Source organism: Ixodes scapularis, unplaced genomic scaffold (genome assembly GCF_016920785.2).
Source record: "Ixodes scapularis isolate PalLabHiFi unplaced genomic scaffold, ASM1692078v2 PGA_scaffold5__190_contigs__length_132052651, whole genome shotgun sequence".
In the NCBI taxonomy this organism is placed as follows: domain Eukaryota; kingdom Metazoa; phylum Arthropoda; class Arachnida; order Ixodida; family Ixodidae; genus Ixodes; species Ixodes scapularis.
This window is the reverse complement of record NW_024609880.1, coordinates 102970690-102991845: the sequence shown is the minus strand read 5'-3', so window position 1 is coordinate 102991845 and position 21156 is coordinate 102970690. Positions and strand designations below refer to the sequence as shown.

At 48.4% G+C, this 21156-nt stretch overlaps 1 protein-coding gene across 1 annotated transcript; it reads left to right on the top strand.

The window, feature by feature from the left end:
- The first annotated feature begins 234 nt into the window (after window positions 1-234).
- LOC8032238 (3-[(3aS,4S,7aS)-7a-methyl-1,5-dioxo-octahydro-1H-inden-4-yl]propanoyl:CoA ligase) lies at window positions 235-20083 on the top strand. The gene is made up of 9 exons (XM_040213898.2): window positions 235-469; window positions 8131-8278; window positions 10863-11064; window positions 12002-12117; window positions 14301-14497; window positions 17882-18050; window positions 19443-19742; window positions 19862-19954; window positions 20051-20083. Exons 1-9 carry the CDS (start codon window positions 375-377, stop codon window positions 20081-20083), a joined length of 1353 nt encoding a protein of 450 aa, XP_040069832.1. The 5' UTR covers window positions 235-374.
- The last annotated feature ends 1073 nt before the right edge of the window (window positions 20084-21156 follow it).

The following is a 21156-nucleotide window of genomic DNA, read 5'->3' as shown; positions in this document are numbered from 1 at the left end:
TCAAATTCCTCGCCGACGTTTTTGAAAAATGTCCTGATTAGAACCCCTGCTGTACAAATTTTCTTACGTACGTCACCAACCGAATGTGAGCGTTGAGCGCGGATTAGACACGGGTGCTACGTTAGCACTCGGCTGGGCCTTGCACTCTGAATGAGCACGAGTCCAAACCAAATGCTGACGTAGCACTCATGTGTACTCTTTGCCCTGCGCTTACTTCCTGTAGCTGACGTCACACACCTATCACTGTACGACCTCGTTATCTCGGAGGTATCGGTACGGGTGATGCTTGCGTTGGGGCCTCTGGCGTCCGACCGAGCCGGTGCGCAGTGTCCCTCCTGATTCCGTTAGTGACAGATCGTACCAAGGCTGTCTTCATGTTGTCGCGACTTCGAGCTCGATGGTCGGGCGGCACACACCGTCCACGGCAACCATCTGAGAATAACAGTGACAGCGATGCGCCTTCCCCCGAGTAAGTAAAACTTCCTCGCTTTTTCGTGTCTTTCTTATCTAGAGGCTTTCAACGAACGTTTCGAGGGTTACGCGCGTGCAGCAGTGAACAATGTCAGCTTAAACTACTGAGACACCTGTGACGCTGCCCCGACGAGAACAAGTTGAATGAACGAGCGAAAGACATTGCGGATTTATGTTATCCGACTCCGCTTGATCGTACTTGACAACTTCGCGCCGTTGCTGCTCACGGGCTGCTGCTGGGTTCGTTTATAGTTATCAATTTTGCCCCTGTATACGTTTAAAAAATTATTTTGCTGCCGCAGCAGCCATTTCCCTGGGTAATAAAGGTGGCGACGAACGCGGGTGTGTGGCTGAAAAAAGTAAAGGCAATTCGTACCGAAGGTCTCATCAGCCGTGAAAACGAAACATGCCAAGTCATGGAGCTACTGCTCGTAATTTTATTGTCTTATATCTACAGTGAATGCAAGACGTTTGTACAATAATCTAATTAGTTTACAAATAAGACCATGCAGTGCATTTTCGGCGTAACATTCTTACACCTTAATATTCAGTCCACGGCGGAGCACGGGTCTTCTCTTCGGGGTGCTTTGGTATAAACTCAAATGCCAGCCTTCTTTTTTCGATTGTGATCGACTGCATGGCGTGCAAGTACGATTTATTTCATTCATATTTTTACCCTTGTCTCAAAAATCGATTTTTTTATCGGTCTCGGTAAAATCGTCCTTCAATTTGATCTTGTGAAGACTATCAAGACACAAAGTACGCAATGTATTTTATGTTTTTTTTTTTTTTTTAACAAGTGTCTGCCTGTGCGATTTTATTGTTTGTTATTTTCTACCCCTGTTTACCTCTGTTTATTATTTTCTAATTCATGTCAATCTTGGATCAAATCGATATTGGTTTATACGCATAGAAGTCCAGGACGGACGGAGTATAACCGCATATAGGAGCCCATATTCGGTAGACTATGTGGGGATTACGTACCTTTACGCGTGGGGACCGGTGTTTAGAGGGAATCCGATGCCCGTCCCACTGCGCGACCGACGGCCGTCAGCAAGGGTAGTCGCCAGGCCGGGTTCGCCAGGCTATGCCAACAACCATGATCCCGGTATCCAACAGGAAAGAGACACTCCATGCGACATATGCAACCGCGAAAGGAAAACGATAGAACATGTAATTTTAAGGTGCACGGGGCTTTGTCCCACTGGGGGGGGGGGGGGGGGGGGGGGGGAGGGAGGGAGGGAGGGAGGGAGGGAGGGAGGGAGGGGGGAGGGAGGGAGGGGGGAGGGTTGATTATGAATTTAGAGAGGGCACTGGGATTCGCAGACATGGATGGGCGAATGGACAGGGGGGGGGGGGGGGGAGAATTGCGGTAACTGCAAAGAGATCGGAAAACTGGCGGAAAATATCTTGGGAGGGGTGAAAATACAGGTAAAAATAAGCATTGGCAACACTTTGGAAAAGAAAAAGGGCGAGGGGGATCGAGTATTGTTAGAACAAAATTTATACAAATTCTAAAAAAGAAGGTATGACGAAATGTTAGTCTAGGTGGCGCAAGCTGCCGCCCGTTACTATCCATCCATCTAGCGTTTATCGGGAAACGGGGGGTCCTCAACAAAAGGGGCTGCGATCAATCGAGACGTGGGCACAGGGTGTCCGCAGCGCTTGCCTACCTGAGAGCCAAAGGGGATCGCGAGCGAAGTCATAGCCGGTGGGCCAAGCACACAGTGCTGCCCGTCGTCGCAAGAGTTCAAGCAAGAGCTCTCGGCAGACGGACGTCAACTCGGAGGAGGGAACGCCCGACTGTTCCGTCAGAGTGGGAGCCACTTCCTTTCCTCCCCCACAAGGCAAACCGCGGACGTTCCTGCCGGAGTCGTCTGGCTTTGAGCCTGCTCGTTCCATATCGTGTCGGGGAGAGTACTTTCCCGCACACTTCTGCGCGTCTCTTGTTTTCGGGAGACCCGCGACAGATCGCGCCTGAGGGTCGGGTGTTCTCTCCTCCGAGTGGACGGCCGTCTGGCGACAAGTCCTGGAGTGGACTCCATACGACGGGTCGAGTCGCGGCGTGATTTCGTCCGACACGCAATGACTCAACGCTTGCGATTTCTCCGGATCTGGCAGTGGGCGTTCTCTCCTCGGAGTGGACTTCCGTCTGTCGAGAGCTCTTGCTTAAAGTCCTGCGACGACGGGCAGCAGCGCCAGCTCGGCCCACCGGCGATAACTCTGCTCGGCGATCCCCTTTGGCTCTCAGGTATACTCCGTTCACCCTTAAAGGGCAACTCCGGCCAAAACTCAAAATGAATTAAATTACTGGTATCGCTTTAGTGACACAAAATACGACCCCAGCCGAAATTTCACGTCCGTGGGACGCCGCATTCTCAACTAATGCCGATAATAAAAACGCGACCCGCCGCGAGCCGCTGCCCCTTAGCGGGCGGCCAGCGGGTTGCCGGTCGCTAAAGCAACATTGGGCCGTGATGTCAACATCTTTCTCTTTTTTTCCTCCGTTCCGGACGGGAGCACGGCGCAGCCGTCGCGCGCGCTTCTTTGTGCCGCTACCACCGCTACTTCGGCTTGTAATTGCGTGTTTAGCCGTTGCTTTTACCTGTAGCCCGTGTAGCTTCGGTATAGCCTTTTGTTTATTTGCTTGTGAGGTCTCCTAGACTCGTTTTAGCGAGCAACTCGGTGCGCCCAAGACTGCCCAGCTGTTTGTCAAAAGATGCCGAGTACAACTTAAAGCGCTGTGGGCTGCTCAAACAAGCCGCTGCGCAACCCGGAGGTGCTTTTTCCCAAGTTTCCAACGGATCGGAAATTGGAGAAGGTGTGGGAGAACGCTGTTCGACGAGTGGACTTTGGAAAGCCTTGGACGTCAACCCCCAGATCGAAGCTCTGCTCCGATCATTTTTCGCCGGAGAGTTACGAACGAAACCTACGGGTGTTGGTTGCTTGTGGCTTGTCAGCGAAGGGGTCGAGGCTTAAAAAGGATGCCGTCCCGTCGCTCTTTGCCCATCGTACTGTCGTGAGCAAAAGTCTGGATAACACGGGAGCGCCGACCGAATTGCATCGCCGCGCTCCCTGACGGCGCGGCGCCTGGTGCCGAGACCCGCGCAATGCGCACGCGCGTCCTTTTTTATCTGCTGGCCTACTCGTTCGCTCGCTTCAACGCGATGCGCTCCTGAGCGATTAAATGGGCGCTAGGTGCCGCCCCGGAAACCAAGATTCCGAGAGCCTCGCTCACCGCTCGGGAAGAGCTCGCGTGCTCCGCGGCACGCGCCGTTCGCGCATATCTTTCCCGCGACTCGGCGACGCGTTAAAAACTGTCGCTTCCCTCTATTCGTCATTTTTAAGCTTCCCGCTATATTTGCCCCGGCTATAATGCAAACAGCTGCTGCTCAATTTATTATGCACGCGCTGTAAAGGGTCAAGAAGTCAAGAAAACAACGAGAAAAAAAAAAAACATAATACTGGCCACAAATTCTCACCATGGTTGTTCGCGAAGTGACCTTAAAATGTTCAGTTTGACATCAGCTGTGATGACTTGTACCGGAAGTCATAAAATAAGGCGGCTATGCAACGATTTCTGGACAATGGCCAAATAATTATAGAAGTTGTTCTCCGACACTTCTAAAGTAAAGAACAGAAAAAAGATTTTTTCTGTGTGCCCTAATTATAATTTTAAACAATAGCAAAGATTCAAGTTTCCGGCACCCCTCAACTCTCTGAATGACGTGCTCAGTGACGTCGACGTGAGGATGCACCGGTTTCCGTGCGCTCTCCTCAAGGATGTTTATTCTTTCTCTCTCTACTGCTCTTCGTGAGGCGTTGATCTGCAGCGATCCCCGCGTCACCGTCAAGGCGCGTTTCCCATGGCCGCCGCGCACAACTGCAGAGAGGGAAATATTTCCATTTCTGCTTTGCGATTATACAACAGAATTGCAACATTTTGCAGGAAGGTGATACTTTTTCGATTTTTTCTGACGCCATCAACAATATAAAAATTACAAGCGACCCAAACTGAACCAGCGGCTCCTTTTCCTTCCATTTTGTTTCTTGTTTTTTCATGGGAGGGGGTTGAATAAATATTTCTTTCTTATTTGGCGTTTTCTTTTTGCTCGTCATTCACCACTTTACCGCGCGTGCATGATCACTCGGAAGGAAGCCCAAGGCTGCCTCGAGCACGCGAATACAAGTTCTAGAATTCATTGCGGCTGCATCAACATAAGCGACAGTTTTTAACGCGTCGCCGAGTCGCGGGAAAGATATGCGCGAACGGCCCGTGCCGCGGAGCACGCGAGCTCGTCCGAGCGGTGAGCGAGGCTCTCGGAATCTTGGTTCCCGGGGCGGCACCTAGCGCCCATTTAATCGCTCAGGAGCGCATCGCGTTGAAGCGAGCGAACGAGTGGGCCAGCAGAAAAGATAGGACGCGCGTGCGGATTGCGCGGGTCTCGGCACCAGGCGCCACGCCGTCAGGGAGCGCGGCGATGCAATTCGGTGGGCGCTCCCGTGTTATCCAGACTTTTGCTCACGACAGTACATGTACAGAAAAGGTAAACATGATAAAAGTATCCTGATCAATAAATAAAGCAGTCATTGTCAAGTGCAGTGTTAAAGATTGAGCATTTATGCTCCATTGAATGTCTGTTGAATGGGGAATGGTGGGCATGTAGAGTACAACCACTAACTAGCTCCAAACACTGAAGTTTGTAATGAAAACGAAAATAATGTTCTGCTTTGCGTCACTGCTTGTTTATTACGCAATCTCGTGCGTAGTATTCAGGTCCGTAACGACTACTAGCGAACAGCCGGCGCGTGAAGCTCATGCGATATAAACATTCGCCTCCCAATCGTTCCAACCCGTTACGTAGCAGTATTAATTAACATTGCGCTTGTGAATACCACAAGGGACTTTAAAGAAATCGCGAAAGTTCGGATTTGTAAGTTACAACTCTCTAATTTGCCCGAGTTCGGCTGGAGGTAATATAATATTTAAAAATGCAAAAAAACAAACGAAAAAAAAACACTTGCATTAGTCAAAAGTTACGAAGGAAAACTTAAAATCCTATGTATTCTAATAAAAAAAAATTGTTGTGGGTGGGGGCGGGAATGCGGAAGGGAAAGAAAGTGTTCTCACCTTGCAAACTTTCTCTGTTTTCCTTTATCACCCACAAAAACTTTTGCTAGCTTTGAGAAGAAAATGACTGCCCAAAGAACTTTTCTTTTTTTTTAAGTGCGGAAAGTTTTTTTTTATTTGTTCAAAGATTCCCTACCTGGACGAACTTATGTGGTGAATTAGTGTCGTAGCTTACAAATTCAGCTTTTACGCGCCTGAGAAAAAAATAACAAAAAAACAGACGTTTACAGCTTGACACACGTCTGTTCGGTTGTTGCGGAAAGCGCCGGAGAGCCTCAAAGCTTCGTGTCTGGGACTGACCCGCCGCGCGAAAGCGCCAGCACTGTACGTCACTGGCAGCGCGGCGTAGAGCAACGCCGCTCCATCCACGGAGTCCCGATGACAATTTAGGCCTAGCGACGAGTGCGGGAGACCGCACGCACGCCGACAGCTGCCGAGTACGGCACCGAACGAGTTCACTCGTTTTCCAGTCGCTAGCTTTTGGGATACAAGCAACGAGTACGGCACGGCATAGCGGAGGCGCGGCGGCGGCCGCCGAGTACGCCACCGAACGAGTTGACGGGTTTTCCAGTCGCTAGCTTTCGGGTATACGCACTAACTCTTGCTACATATGCTGGATAGCTACCACATATACAGAATTAAGACAAAATCAGTTTACCTTCTATCTTTAGACGACTAGCGCAACAGAGGTAGGTGCCGCTTGGACTGCGTACTCGCTGAACGAGAACGATCTTGGCGTCACGTCCACATAGCGGCTCATTTCCAGTGTTGCCGGAACCTCGAGCGGCTAGTTTCGGTTTTGTCGGCCGCGCCCCAAACAAAACTTTGAGACGTTGATATCTTTAAAACTACGCGCAATAACGAGAAAAAAATTACACCTTGCAACTCAAGGGCGCTAACTGCACTAAAAACAGCCATAATCCCAAAATCGACAGTATGGACCGGAGTTGCCCTTTAAGCCTAGTTCACATGCAGCGGTTTTGGCCCTAGAGCGGCGCGATTTCTGCCGTCGCGGCGCTCTGGCCAGCACCAGCAATTCAGTGGCACGAGCGCCGCGACGGCAGAAATCGCGCCGCTTTAAGCGGGTTTCACATGCAGCGATTTTCGCCCTAAAGCGGCGCGATTTCTGCCGTCGCGGCGCTCGTGCCGCAGAATTGCTGGTGCTGGCCAGAGCGCCGCGACGGCAGAAATCGCGCCGCTCTAGGGCCAAAACCGCTGCATGTGAACTAGGCTTTAGGGCCAAAATCGCTGCATGTGAAACACGCTTTAGGCTGAGACTATACAAGCCTTTAGCACGAGCTTCCTGCACTTCCTAACACCAGTGGGATCGCGCAGGCTCGCGCTACCGGAGCACTGCGGAAGCCAGCAAGCTTGGGCTGAAGGTGGAGCTTCTAGTCTTAGCTTAAGGGTCAACGAAGTTAAAGGGCCCATGAAACGAATTTTGGGTTGGGATAAATGAATTTAGATTGGGATTTTGTTAGTAATAGCACATCGTTCAATGGGCCAGAAGGAAAAATGTAGAAAATCAAAAGCTTCAATTTCGGTACGAAAATTTGAAAACCCAGCGGATTATTTCGTAGATCCTTTCCTTCGTAAGGTCTCCACCTTTTCACTGATACATTTGTCGTCCTCAAAGCGCGTCACCGGGCCCAAACGCGCGTCAAACGCCACCGGATTTCACTTATTTCCTTCGCCCCTAAGCTGACATTGCAGTGGAAGCTACGCACTTGCCGGACCAATCAGCCGCCTTTCTTTCATCACCTGACCTCATTCTAGGCGCGTGGGAGTGCGCTAGAGAGCGTCATCACGAGCACGTAGCTTCCACAGCACTGTCAGCTTCGGGGTGAATAGGGTGAGGAAAAGCAACTTTTGTCTGCATTTTGAGCGACGGGCTGATTTTCTAGGTGGAGAATGGCTGTGTCCGGGTACACAAACGAGAGTCCGAGCAAGAGGGGACTCCCTCCTTTCCGTCTTCTTGAACTGTTTGGTACAATGCACGATTTGAGTTGTGGAGGAAAGCTAAACAGGAAAAAGTTGGAAAATGTGTACACGGCTTGCCTGATAGCAGTGTCTTGTCGGGGACCCCTGTTTCCCAATAAACGCTCTTTGGATACCGGGATCATCGTTCTTGGCGTGAACTTGACGAACCCGGCGCGGCGACTGCCCATGCTGATAGCCGTCGGCCGCACGATGGGACAAGCATCGGATTCCCCTTCGAGCACCGGTCTTAGGGCGTAAAGGTACGTAACCACCACAATTAGTACCAACACATTAGCATGTATTTTCTCTCGCAATAGATACACGTTTTACGAATCTTACTAGCAACCATGGCTTCCCCCTTTTTTTTTTCTACGTTGATGTGTTATTTGCCTTTAATGTTGGTGCTTTTTGTCTGTTTCTTTTTCTAAACTGCTGTATTTTTGTGTTTACGTTTTGGTGCCTCATTAAGGAGGCATTATATATGTTTGTGAGCTCCAAAATTGTTCCAATAAATACAACTTTCCAATGTTTTTTGTCCGTTTTTGAAGGGATGACTCACGTCCAGTTCCATATGTCCTCGAGGGCACTATTCATCACCGAGCGGCCCCTGGCGACCCCCCTGACGGACGTCCAAGCGTTATGATTCCCGATATGATCTCCACGTGCCTCCAGGCCGTGTGGAACAACACCATCGCAGTGAGCACACCCCTGTGTACTCAAACCAGCAATAGTTTAGTCGGTAGCGATCAAAAAAAAATTGTTCCCGGCTGCAGCAGACCTTTTTTGAGCGACGAGCGTCTTCTGGGAGGTTGTCTGCGAACTAAAAATGAGGGGCAGCCCTGGGTTTCTCCGCTCGATGCCTCTCACTACCGATGATCCAAAAAAATCGTCAAATAAAAGGAAATATTCTCAAAGATGGGTGTTGACGATGTTGGTCGTGCGTGAAGGGTCCTCCCGAGAGTGGCGATAGCGGACACCAAATCCAAGGGAGATTGTGTCCGCAGTCCCAAATGCATACTGGACACAATTTTTGAAAGTAACAGGAGCTTCGTCATGCGTGAGAGAGCGTGGGTTAGCAATTTCCCTAGGCCGATTAAAAGGGATGCTGAACCAAACACGTTAGTGTCTATAATGAGTGGCGCACTATCTTTCCGTGAGTCAGCAGTCACCGTTGTGCCCAAGCACACGCAACGAAATTGACGTCATCATATGATGACTTCAGTTTTGTTGCGTGTGCTCGCGCACAACGGGACAAGTTATTAGATTACCTCAGTTACAGAACTGCTCATAGACGCTGCATACACGAACAGACGAACAGAACCACCCCCCCCCCCTTCCCTCACCACGACTCGCCTGGCGTCGCTCGACGTGCCACCGGACGGCTGCTTTGGTAACTGCAGTGTATTTGGTGGGAATCGGGATACGTACGTTTCGAAGCACGACGTCTAGATGGCGCTTAAGCTCGGCTCTTTGGAACGCACAGTTATAAAACAAAAATCTAGATGGCGCTTCGAACGACGGCAGGCGGATTGAAGTGCGTGACGGGGATACCCCCTTCCGCTTGACTTCCACAACTGAGGTAATCTAGAAACGTTGGCTCGCGCACACCGGTGGCTGCTGACTCATGGAAAGGATGACGTCAATTTCGTTGCGTGTGCTCGCGCACACCGGCGGCTGCTGACTCCTGGAAAGATAGTGCGCCACTCATTATTAGTGCAGAGATGTTTCGGTGGCGCCCTCTTATGGTTTCCCTCCGTGACGTCACGACTGGGATTTGCCTCGCCGTGACGTCACCAGTTGTTATTCTGGCTACTTACCGTCGGGGGCGACGACGAGTTCGATGGTGTGTTTAAGAAGCGTAACAGAAGCTAGGAGCCATCGCAATCCGAAACTAACACCCTCAAAGTTGACAATCTGACAGTGTTCATATACCCATGGTTTGGCCAATCGTGGAAAACTGACTACAGCGACGCTTTTGTCCGCGCACAATAGGCACTGAAATATTTGGTTCAGCATTCCTTTAACGCGAGGAACCTACGGCGAACGCTTTTGCATGCCGCGTGGTATGGAGCCCTCAGTCAGCGCTCAGAAAACTCTTTTTTCTGGAGCCATCATAGCTAGCAATTCTGCAAAATAGCACAACCTGACTGCATAATTTACGCGCAGGAGCACCTTTGTACGAAAGGAGGCGGCACTGGAGGCTCACAAACACCGCTAAAAGGGGGGAATAGAAAGCTAGGAAAGCAGCTCTATTCACTACTTTACAAAACGAGGGCACGGCATGGAAGAACCAGAGCACCAATGTTACGCCGTAGCCCAGTGTTGCTTGACTTACTGTTAACACGTTGGCCGCCTGCTAAAAAGGCAGCTGGTTGCGTCTATAATACCGGCTTCAGTGGAATACGCGGCTTCACTTTGACGTAACACGTCGGTTGGGATCATATTCCGTGCCACTAAAGCAATAACAGTCATTTAATTTGGTTTCATTTTTGAGCAGAGTTGCTTATTAAGTAGCCTTAAAGGGGCACTGACACCCCAAGGGTCTTATTTTCTTATTTTTTTACTGTCTAAAGCGACGCAAGCTGTAGTCATAAACACGCAAAAAATGCCGCATCGCGAAAAAAAAAAATTTCGCGCGCGGGCCTTTTAATTTTTGGCGTTCTGCTCTCCCCCTCCTTGCTTCTTTTGATTTGTGACGTCAAGAATCATGAAATTTAGGAGCTTTGAAGGCTACATTTCTAACATTTATTAACGGGAATCGCAAAACACATTTTTTAACGCAATCGCGGACGCACTACGGACCTTCTTTTTGAAATGCCAAAAATCGAAGTCCGGTGTGATGTCGCCTTCTGGAATTGTATCCTCCCTCGGAAAACATGCCGCCTGGGCAGGCGGCACTGCTCGCACGGGTGTCGTTCGCCGGAGCCCTCATCTCCCGCTCCTTCCCTCCTAGCTTCGGGTCGCGGTGGCAACAGCACGGAGACGTGAAAGAAAGTCGACTCTCAGGACTCCGGAATATTTGACGTCAACGCACCGGCGCAGATCGCGCGGAAACTTCGAATTCGGCATTTGGAAGTTGTTTTCTTTTTTACTTCACAAATGCTGAATTCACCAATTCGGAATTTTAAGAGTAATGTCCCGGCATCGTTTTCAATTGTTTCGGATAATAAAAAATATCTGATCTTGATGGTGTCAGTGCCCCTTTAAGAATAAATAAATCGGTTCCTTCTCGCGTGTCCCAGGTCAGTGATTCACCTACATTTAAATTTATTTCTCGAAGGTCTCCGGTGACCGGGAGTACAAGGGCAGCGACGTCCTCCAAATGATCAACATGTACGCAAATAGGTTTGTCGCCCACGGCCTCCATCCGGGCCAAAGGGTGTGGGCGAAGCTCCACAACACACTGCAGAACTGGGCCGCGTCCATGGGAGTCATCTTCGCTGGCGGAGTGTTGTTTCTCAGTAGCAACTCACTCATAGGAGGTACTGTACTTGTCGATTTATTTATTTGTTTATTTCGCGTTATCCCGCAGATGCCCAGGGGCCTTAAGGTCGATTCACACACTTTTCTTGAGTACGACCTAGTGTGAGCACTGCAACGATGTTGCCAAGATTCGAGCTCTCAACTAATGGCAATCAAAAAAAAAGTTTCAACACCTGCTAGACTTTCCTATTAATGCCAAAGAAAAGCATTGGACTAGATTCAAATGTTACCAGTTTATTCCGCTTCATTATGAAATCGTTAGTGAATATACTGTGCGTGTTTAGGCTGTGGGAAGGTATAGTTAGCCTCAATGGGGCGTCTTCAGTATCCACTGTAGATGCGAAGTATCTTCCGTGTAGTAACACTGCTAGCTAGCCTTTAACGGACATCACGTGATAGCGATGACACGACTGTGCTCCGGTGCAATGCCCATTCGAGCAACTCAGAACGATGGGGAGTGATACCTGGGTTCCGCAGCTCGAGTTGTCGCTTCAGGTGCTCAGAGCTTCGGTGTGCTAACAAGCTCGACCCCCCCCCCCCCCCTTTAATGGACCTTTTTCTAGTAACGAGCGCCGTCTGGGGAGCTGTCTGCGAACTACAATCGAAGAGCAGCCCTACATGCCTCCGCCCGTCAAAACACATTGGCATCGTGCCGTTGTATTGGTTTTCAGTGCTCTCTATACCCCATACTACCGATACTAAAAAAACAAAGCGTCAAAATAGACTAAATACGCGCGAAGATAGACGCTGACAATGTTGCTGTCGCCATTTTCGCAGGGCACCGCGTCCCGGTGTCCTGCGAAAATGGCGAAGGCGGGAGTGTCCGCATGCGCAGAAGCTTACTGGAAAAAGGTCCATTCTCATTGAAATGACTGCCTATTATGTGGTAGGGGTTCAAGAGTTTCAATGAAAGTTGCGATGCGCGTTTTCAATCAGGGGCTTCTATCAATCTGTTGGTGGAGAGCGGAGCCCGGTATATCCTCACGGACGAAGGAAACAAACCGCTGTTGCAACAGTGGATCGCCGACGACGCGCGCACTGCGCCACCTCGGGTGAGCAGGTCTATATGTATCCTCCCAAGCAGTGCTGAGTCACGCGATGCTATGCGGAGCGCATGTTCGTCTGCTGCTCTTTGCAGAGATTGAAGTGACGTCATAACGCCGACCTCTGACTGTCAAGGATAGTAGGTAGGCCTCAACGCAAGCTGCCTCGAAGTCTACACGCTACCTTTCCGTTAGAGCCGATCGGAGATCAGCTCTGATTGAAAGATAGCGGGTAGATAGGAGGGTAGCACCTGCAGCCGCAAACCCCTGCTCGGACAGCGCGCCAATGATAAGCTGGACTTTGTTATTTTAGAGCACGTCTGAAAGTGCTCAAAGCACGACACGAGGTCCCGTCGTTACATTGCTTCCTCATTAATCTTTCGCGGGCTTTTTTTTAAGGCTAATAAAAAGAAGAGCGCAAATCGTATCATATAGGAAACACCTTAATTGCGCGTTTTTCAATGCGCTTTATTCCTTTCCAATCCTCACCTCGGCACTTCAACGAATAAATGAAAGAATTCATAAGTAGTCTTTATTAACTAAACACCTAGACTCACTAAAGAAAGTTCACATTTTTAAAAACATTTTCTAACAAAATACAGTGAGTTCCACTCTCTCAGAGCGCTCCGTTTTTTTTTTTTTTTTTTTTGTAAAGTTTGGTGCAAGTTATTTGGGACACCATGTATATTCCGCACCCAGCCCTTGTTAACCTACACCATTTTTATTTCAGTCTAGTTTTACTTTTATTACTCCGAAGCTTTATTTTTTAATAAATTTTAAATCTATGCTGTACCAGCGACAATCGGTGCCGGTTCTTTTTTTTTAATTTTTCCTAAATGGTTTGCATATTTCCATATACTACTACGCGTCGTAGCCTGGCCGAAGCGCGGCGTCTATTATTGCCGTACTTCGGTTTCATTAGTTTAATGATTGTCCACATTTCAAACAATAAAATGTTGCAATCAGTCGAAGAAAAGGACAGATCTAACATAGCTAATTCACATGGGTGCCTTTTCAATCGAGAACTTTTGGGGTATTTTGGAACTGAAAACTCTTCCGCGCCGCTCCTCGTAGGGCTGTGGAATGGAGGCGAAGGCCTCACTAAATCACTAGCTTCAATAAGGGCTTCACATACATTGCCTTTACTATCGTTTGTTTTTTGGCTATTTAAACTCATTGCACGCCACAGTTCGTGTCAGGGATGGTACTGGGCTCTTATTTACTTTGTTACTCGCCGGAATATCTTTTGCTCTAGCCATTGTTTTGAGATCACAGTTCGCAACAAGCTGAATTGTGGTCAACGGTGAATGGCACGTATTGTCCAAAAGCGGTTTGACTTGACCACCCCTGTTCTAAAGCATTTGGAAAGGCCTGCTACGAAGGAAGAGCGTGAATTCCTTCTCTTTCTGTCTCTCCTCTGTGTCTTCTACGTGCAAAAAAAGGAGCGCGCAGGACTTCGCACTTGGCTTTTAGGGAATTTTTGTGTATTCTTGGCGAGCCGCCGAGCTTCTGTGCGTGCCCTCATTTAGTACGTTTACTAATACTGAAGCGCGCGCAGCTGGCCAAGTAGGCAGCGAGCGCGTGGCCTAACGGTTATCGTACCTGGCTCCCACGCGGAAAGCCAGGGTTCGATTCCTGGAAGCGGCGTACCTTTTCTTTACTCCTGCAGACTAGTATTCTGGTAAATTCGAGAACCGTCTTGGCTGATTCGAGGTTAGAATGTTCTACGCGCCGAACCTTCTACGCCCAACGCTCCAGAAGCCAACGCGGGTACAAAAGCGGCTCCGCGTGGCAAACCGGAGTCAGTTTCGCCCCAGCGTTCGACTCTGCTGTCACGCCGACTTCGACGCCCGCGACGCTCTGTTCGTCTTCTTTGTGTTCTCCCATTAAACGGGAGAACACAAAGTGTTCGCCCCATTAAACGTTTAGATTTCTTCAGTTATCAACGCCTCATCAATTGTCATTCGTGACATACAGGCTGCCTCGAATTTGTCGTTAATTTGAAAGTTATTGCATAACGGTGTATTGTGACCGTAGAAAGCAAGTCGGGCGGTTTTTCTGCTATATCTAAACATCTTCATTCAAAACAATTACGTTCTTTTTTTTGTATTTCTAGCCGATTCATAGGCGCCCTCATTTCCGCAGACTGGAAAAGCCCTTATTGGCTTGCTGTTTCTTGTTCTTTCTTTTAGAATCTATTCACCTATCTCGCCGCCAGTTTGGAAGATGACTCCTCTTCCTCGGGCGATGAAAAAAGGGATTTCGATGTCTACAGTCCCAGGAGCAACTCGTGCATCGGCTTTGTGCTCTATACCCCGGGTTACACGGGACCCCCAAAAGGCGTGGAGTTCTCTCATAGAGCCTATGTGACAGCTTTTCGGATCTGTCGGTGAGTACGCAGGTTCCCAGTGGCCAATCGAAACCATTCTGTAGAATAGTTCGCAGCACGAACAACGTGTTTCTATGTCAGTTGCATTATTGTCTCGTTATATCTGAGGCCTAGCTCGGCTCAGATCTAACAGGAAAGGTGAGACGCTTTCAAAACAATTTCGACAGCTTTTAGGCAGACCGCAGCTCTTCCTTGGGCTTAGAATATATAAACTATAATAACAGGCGGAAAAATCGGGTGCTAAAATGGCGAGTGTAGCAGAACCTCGCAGACTAAACTTGAAAATATTGAATTCGTACGCTCTAAGGTTGTGTTATGAGGACGGTGTTACCTCTTCCGGAACTCGTCGTATCCACACATCTTCGATTTTGAAGCTTCTAGGAAGACATAATTTAGGAGACGAGCTCCTAATAGTTACTCACCGATCAAATGTCATTTTTTTAAGCACCCCTTCTAGCATTACTTCTCTATACTATGTATTTCCAATCGACTTCTTTTGTTTTTTTTTTATTCTTGCCTATGTCGAGGACAACATGAATGCAGAGCTTGAGCGGTACATCGGTAACTTTTGAGTTCTAGTCACTGACAAGCTAAGAAACATGTTGCGTGGCTTATGTTGTGCCACGTGCGTCGTTATTTGTTCTTCGGTGCTTAATATTCGGTACTGCTACAATATCATTGGCTGAGGAGGAATCCTGAGATGCACTATACTTCATTACGTCCGGACGCAGCGGACGCCTTCGAGCTATCCCAGCCAATCCCACTCTGTAGACGTAGCCCGTGATACGCTTCCCGCGCGTCGCTCTCCCCGCTCTCCAAGGTGACGTGACACTCACGTGGCCTTTGATTGGCTCCGATGGCTCGTAGCATCTGCTGCGCTCGGGCGTAAGGCGAAACAGAGTTCAGACTCGTCGACCCCGCCTTTTTAAAGCTGTCACTGACTGTACTCCGTAGCCGCCTCGGTGGCTCCGAGGCGAGAGCGCTGGCCTACGGATCCCCATGTGGCGGGTTCGAATCCCGGCCGAGGTGCCCGCAATCTGACGGAGGCTTATTGCAGAGGAGGCGCCGTGTAACCGAGCTTTTGGTTGCACGTCAAAACATCCCCAGGTGGTCCAAATTAATCGTCAGTCCTCCGCTGGGGCGTGCCAGATGCCCGTCGTTGGTTTGGCACGTAAAACCCCCAAATTTGATTGACTGTACTCCCTTCGACCGTACGCTGACTAGTGCGGTGGAAGCTACATGTCCGTTTGACCAATTGTGCGTTGGTCTTTCGTCACCTGAAACCCAGCCGTATACGCGTGCGTGCGCTTAGAGCGGAGTCGGGTGGCTAGAGTGAGCCGGCTGGATGGTCCGGCTAGCCCACCGACCTGTCAGCTTCGATGTGAACTGAGCATGTAGTTCCTTTATCCTTGAAGTACACTATGCATGTTGTTGTTGTTAATACGTTTATTGAACCAAGGGATTACACCAGGAACAGAAGTCCGGTGCGACGCGGTCGCAGCTATGGCGTGCATACACTATGCATAAAATAACGTAGTCGGTAGCTGCCCTTCACCACATTGGACATGTCCTTCGCGGACACATGTCTTGGCAGTTTTGAAATGTGAATTCCGCAATGCAGTGGTCGCGTACACTAGTACTGTGCCGATTAACCTCTAGGCAATTTAGCGACAATTCGTTTTCGTACGTGTGTTAGGAAGGGTTGTTATGAATTTTTAAACAAATGTTTTACATTGCTCTTAGTGGGAAGCGAACTTTTTTCTTTGCCAGGTCGTCAGTTAGGGACAAATGTTCAATTGACAGGCGGAATCAAAGGAATATATTGCCTTATGGTGAATTCCACTAGTAGATCCGGAGCGATTGCCAAAATTCATGAGGAAGGCAAAATTGCGCTCTGTGGGACCCTCTCCGAATCCGCGAGCGGAAGATGAACTCGCATTTTTGGAGCGACCCACCGATTCGCCAGAGGAGGTTGGCCTTTCAAAATAGCCGCTGCTCGAACTTGACAAGCCGATTAACCCCTCAGCCCGTCAGCCTACTGACCTTTCTGACGACAGGTGACAGCTGTCACTGCTTAGCTGAAGAAATAACACGTGACACAGGCCGGTCGAAAATATTCGTACCACGGAGCCCATGTCACAAAGAACGAGGAAGACGTCCGCGTTCGGCTCCGTCACATTCCTTTCGACCGCATGGAAGTGGCGGCGCACGCACAGCGATTACCATCGGTGAAATTCAGATTGCTGATAAGACTTTAGTACACACAGAGGTAGCAAATCATCCCTTGCACGGTCGTTCCCTAATATGTTCTTGCTTTATTGCACGAGGAAACGCCGGCGGCATGCGGTGTAAAAAGGTAGACAATCAGTGGCGGCAAAATGAACAGGCCTAACCTTGCGTCTGCCTTCTTCAGATTTTCTGACGTTCTTTTTCTCGCTCTTCTGCTCACAATCACAGATGTCAGCGCTTACGATTTGCCACGCACCAATCCCGGCTTCGTATCCCTGATCCACACGAGGTAGAAGCGTTCGAGTCGTCCCAATGTCGCGTAAACAACCGACGCATCCGAGCACATCCAAATCGCCCGATTCCACGGGCCGGTCCGGTGACCTCGTGGCGCATGTGCACCGCCGGGTTAATGAAACTGACGTGGCGCTCTTGTCAACTTCCGCCAAAATTTCTGAAATCTCGCGGGTCAAGTTCGGCGGGGTTGGAGGCGCTCCACGGACCGGGCGCTGCCAGAGATCTACAAAAGGAAGGTGGCCAACTCGAGCCAGATCTGTGAGCGGAATATGCGCGCTCATAATGGAGCACTTTTGGAGCGCTCAAGATCTGCGATCGGAATTCACCATCAGCTACGCTATGGCACTTAGAGCACGCCATTCCCGCCTGATGACGCCATAGAAGTGCCATGCGTTTTGCCTGTCACAATCCTATAGCGGCGGCACAGTAGGAGTGTGCGGAACAAGCCTAGTCCGCTGTAGGTCGCTCTGCGGTTTGACAGTTCACGGAAGCTTCAATCGCCAGGAGAGAACTATTTTTCCATTTAGTTTTGACTCTCTCCACTTAGAATTCAGCCATAAGTTGGGACGCTGCGACGACCGCAACCTTTGCGTCAGCTCGCCTTGTCAAAGTTTCTACGACTAATACCCAGGCTCGCGATATCCGACAGCATGACCTGCTGGATCCCGTAACGTAATTTGTTGCCACATCAGGACCCTTTTCGTTCTATGGCCTGTTTTCAACGGTTACACACCAGTTAAAGACGCGTGCTGGGCACCGTGGCAATGCTTTGGTTGTTGAATTACTGAGGTGTCTGAATGAGTGTTCCTCAATATATTTTTTGATCTTTTGGTCCTCCTCGACGCTGCGGGGGCCTTGCAGAACACTGGGACATGTCGGGGAAGGAGACGTCTACCTCGCGTGGAGTCCTTTGGCACACGCGTTTGGATTCACGCTGAACGTGTTCCCCATGTTTCTTGGAGCAGTGGTCGTATTTCAAGAGCCAACACTCACGTTCAGGGAGTTCAAGAACGTACTCGAAACCAGATATGTGAGTAGCCTTTTTGTCATCCGTTCAACTCGCAAGACAGGATCTCTTAGTACAGCGCGCAATGTTGGTTTTAACAAATTACCCAAAAATAAATAAACAATTAGATATGTACCATTTTGACTAAGCAGTGCTGAGAAGACGAGTGTCGCCCGTCCTTCCGAAAACTGAAATCAAAATGGATAGAAACCGCTGGGAAATAATCGGATCCTGCCGAACAAATAGATATCATTTGTGTTTGTACCAACCGAAAGTCTTCTACTAAATATTCCAAACAATCATTGGAGCTAAGCAAAGTTGTTAAAAGCTTTGCAGAGTCATAGCCTCCTATGTTGATACAAAAACCTGCTCTTCCGGCGCCAGAAATATGACAGTCACATTACGGTAAACGGGGACGCAGAAGAGGCAGAGAAAAACGTTCTCGTAGGCGCTGCGTTCCGAAGTTTAGAATGCTGTTGGAATCAAAATGAACCCCAATAATTGGCTAAAGGTGCTCTGAATGCCGTATAATGTCGAGCAACATGACAGTTTTTTTTTTTTCAGAAGCCTATACATCGCTTACGAAAAGAGAAAGGGCCTTTGACGTATAGGCATCACAGCTCAGCCTGAGCAATCCAATCAGGTTGCTTGTACACCTTTTAGAGCCCAGCTCTTAAGCGCCCGTTTCCGGCTTCAGGGGCGTCGCCGTCGGCGTAACCGCGCGTTGCATTATGGGGCGTTTCCAATATTGACGTCACACGTGACGTGACTGACGTCACGTATGACGTCACGAGGGCAATATTTTCCCACTAAATGTAGCGGGAAACTTTTCCGCTAAATTTTGTCCAGCTTGTTTCCCCAGAGTTGTGTTAACCAACACAAGGTAGGTGCACTGGATTATTGATTTCATCTTTCACGATTGAGCGCGGGGTAAAGACTGGGCACGACATGTGCCCAACTTTTCGGTACGTCCGCGTTCTGCTTCTCTGGTTGAACAAGAGCCCCAACCGAGCGCGAACGCAAAGTTCGTCCACGTAGCTCGAGCGCTGCGTCAAAACACAAACAAATAATATATGTTGAAATTGTCCCCATCGGTGTAATTCTCACTTTAGCCGCCAGGGACGCGACTGTTGATCTCATTTTTAAACCACGCCCATTTATTGCGGAAAGTTGTTTAAGAAAAATGAAGGGTCTTCACTCCCGAAACAATTGTATGTCTTTCAAACAAATTTGAATGATCGCTCCTTGAATACCGCATTCCATTCATTAAAAAAAAAAACTAAAAAACTTGAATGTGTATATATATATATATTTTTTTTTTATTTGCGTAAATCTGCGTTGTTTCCCTTCTCCCAGTTTCGGGTTAATTTACGCCATGGCTGTCCTTCTTACAAGTGCCGTTTCGTTTTCGCCTAGGTGACGGCAATGTTCTGCTTTCCGAAGATGATACTTCGAGTGTTTCAAGAGGCCAAAGAGAGAAAGCGAACCGCGGGGGACTGGAGGAGAACGTACAGGTTCCCAGCAGTCAACAAGATCTTGGTTGGTGGCCAGTGGATTCCCGAACACCTGCCCAAAAAGCTGATGGATCGCTTCGGGTGCCAGCGCTTGTGGCGGTACTACGGGCTCACTGAGACTCTTGGCGTGGTCGTTGAATCTGAGTACACGGGAAACGCCATGCGCTTTCGGGGTTTTGTGGTTCCCAAGGTCAGAGCAAAGGTAAGCAAAAATTGCTTTATTTTATTTTTCATTTTCTGGAGTTTTTTTTAATATTTCGGCTTAAGCATACTTACTTTTTCGGAGCACTGTGTAATTAAGGGACTGTGATAACTTCGCAGGTACCGCTCCCAGTAGTCATAGATTTTTTGGGAGGATTTTGTTTTGCGTTTTTGTTAAATTTAGTACGGGTGCAGTTCAAAGTATTAATCCACGTTAGTGCGTTTTCGCCTCAGTCTTACATGTGTAGAACAGCCGCCCTTTTGAAGGAATCAAATGCTATCTCAATGCTTCCTGATCGAACATTTCAGTGTGTTCACAGCCCTTCGGTTCTCAAACTTTAGCCTAGATGTATAGTTGCAATATAGTAAAGGTCGGACTATTAACTTCCAGTGGAGAAATCGAACGCAGGCTCATATCTTGCACGACAGGTCAGACTTGCTTTGAACTGAATACATTCTCGCATATTTCACATAGTTGCACCGCAGTTATCATGTGAATGTTTAGCTTAACACGTCAGTGCAGACTGGATAATATACTATATCGAAGTCGTGTCCATCCGAACTATATTTCATCTTGTTTGTTGTTGAAACTTTAGAAAGGATAAGTAGTTTAAATTCATTTGTAGTAAAAATGCTCCCCTAACCGTTCTTTTTTATGCTGCTCATTGAATATGTTATATAAGTCTTTCTATATGCTGTGCTTAGACGTTAAGTCAATTTAAATTTTTTTTTGTTTCTTACCCGGTTGTAAATCTAAAGTAGAACATTCACAAGTTTTCTCCCTTTATTTACTGTCCGTTCGAAAAAAGGAAAGCCCGTCGTTTCGTTAACTTGCACACAACTTGCCCAATCTGTTTTTTTTTTCTTTTTTTTTTCTGTTAAGCAGTTTAGGCAGGAAGGCTTCCTGTAGTAATTCGGTGGAACCGCGGGTTCCGTTATTCAATTTTTAACTCAAATCTCGACACGCTGCAAAACCCAGGTGTCCTGGGTTTAATCCCCAATCCTACCCGTTTTGATCTGGATGAGCATCATACCGGCATGCGGTCGTGTATCACAACTGCGTGATGCAAGTTAAAGACCCCAGACTAGCGATAGTATTGCACTGGCTAAATTTCTCATCTCCATCCGGGAGACTCGTCGCCCGTTGAGGCAGGCCAAGTTCTAAGCTGTATACACATACACAACACATTTACTTTAAATCGCAACAAACAGGTATGTGTACTGACGTTAAAATGTTTCATATTATTTGCTATACCAACGCATAAAAAAATAATGGCATAATAGAAAAAAATAGAATAGCTTTTTCAATTGTGACTCTAGCGCCTTCGTTTACCCACTCACGTCGTCGGCAACTTTTGTAAAATTGCGCTATAAATCTTCTTTTGGTGATTGTTCTTGTCGTGTTGCACCTCAGA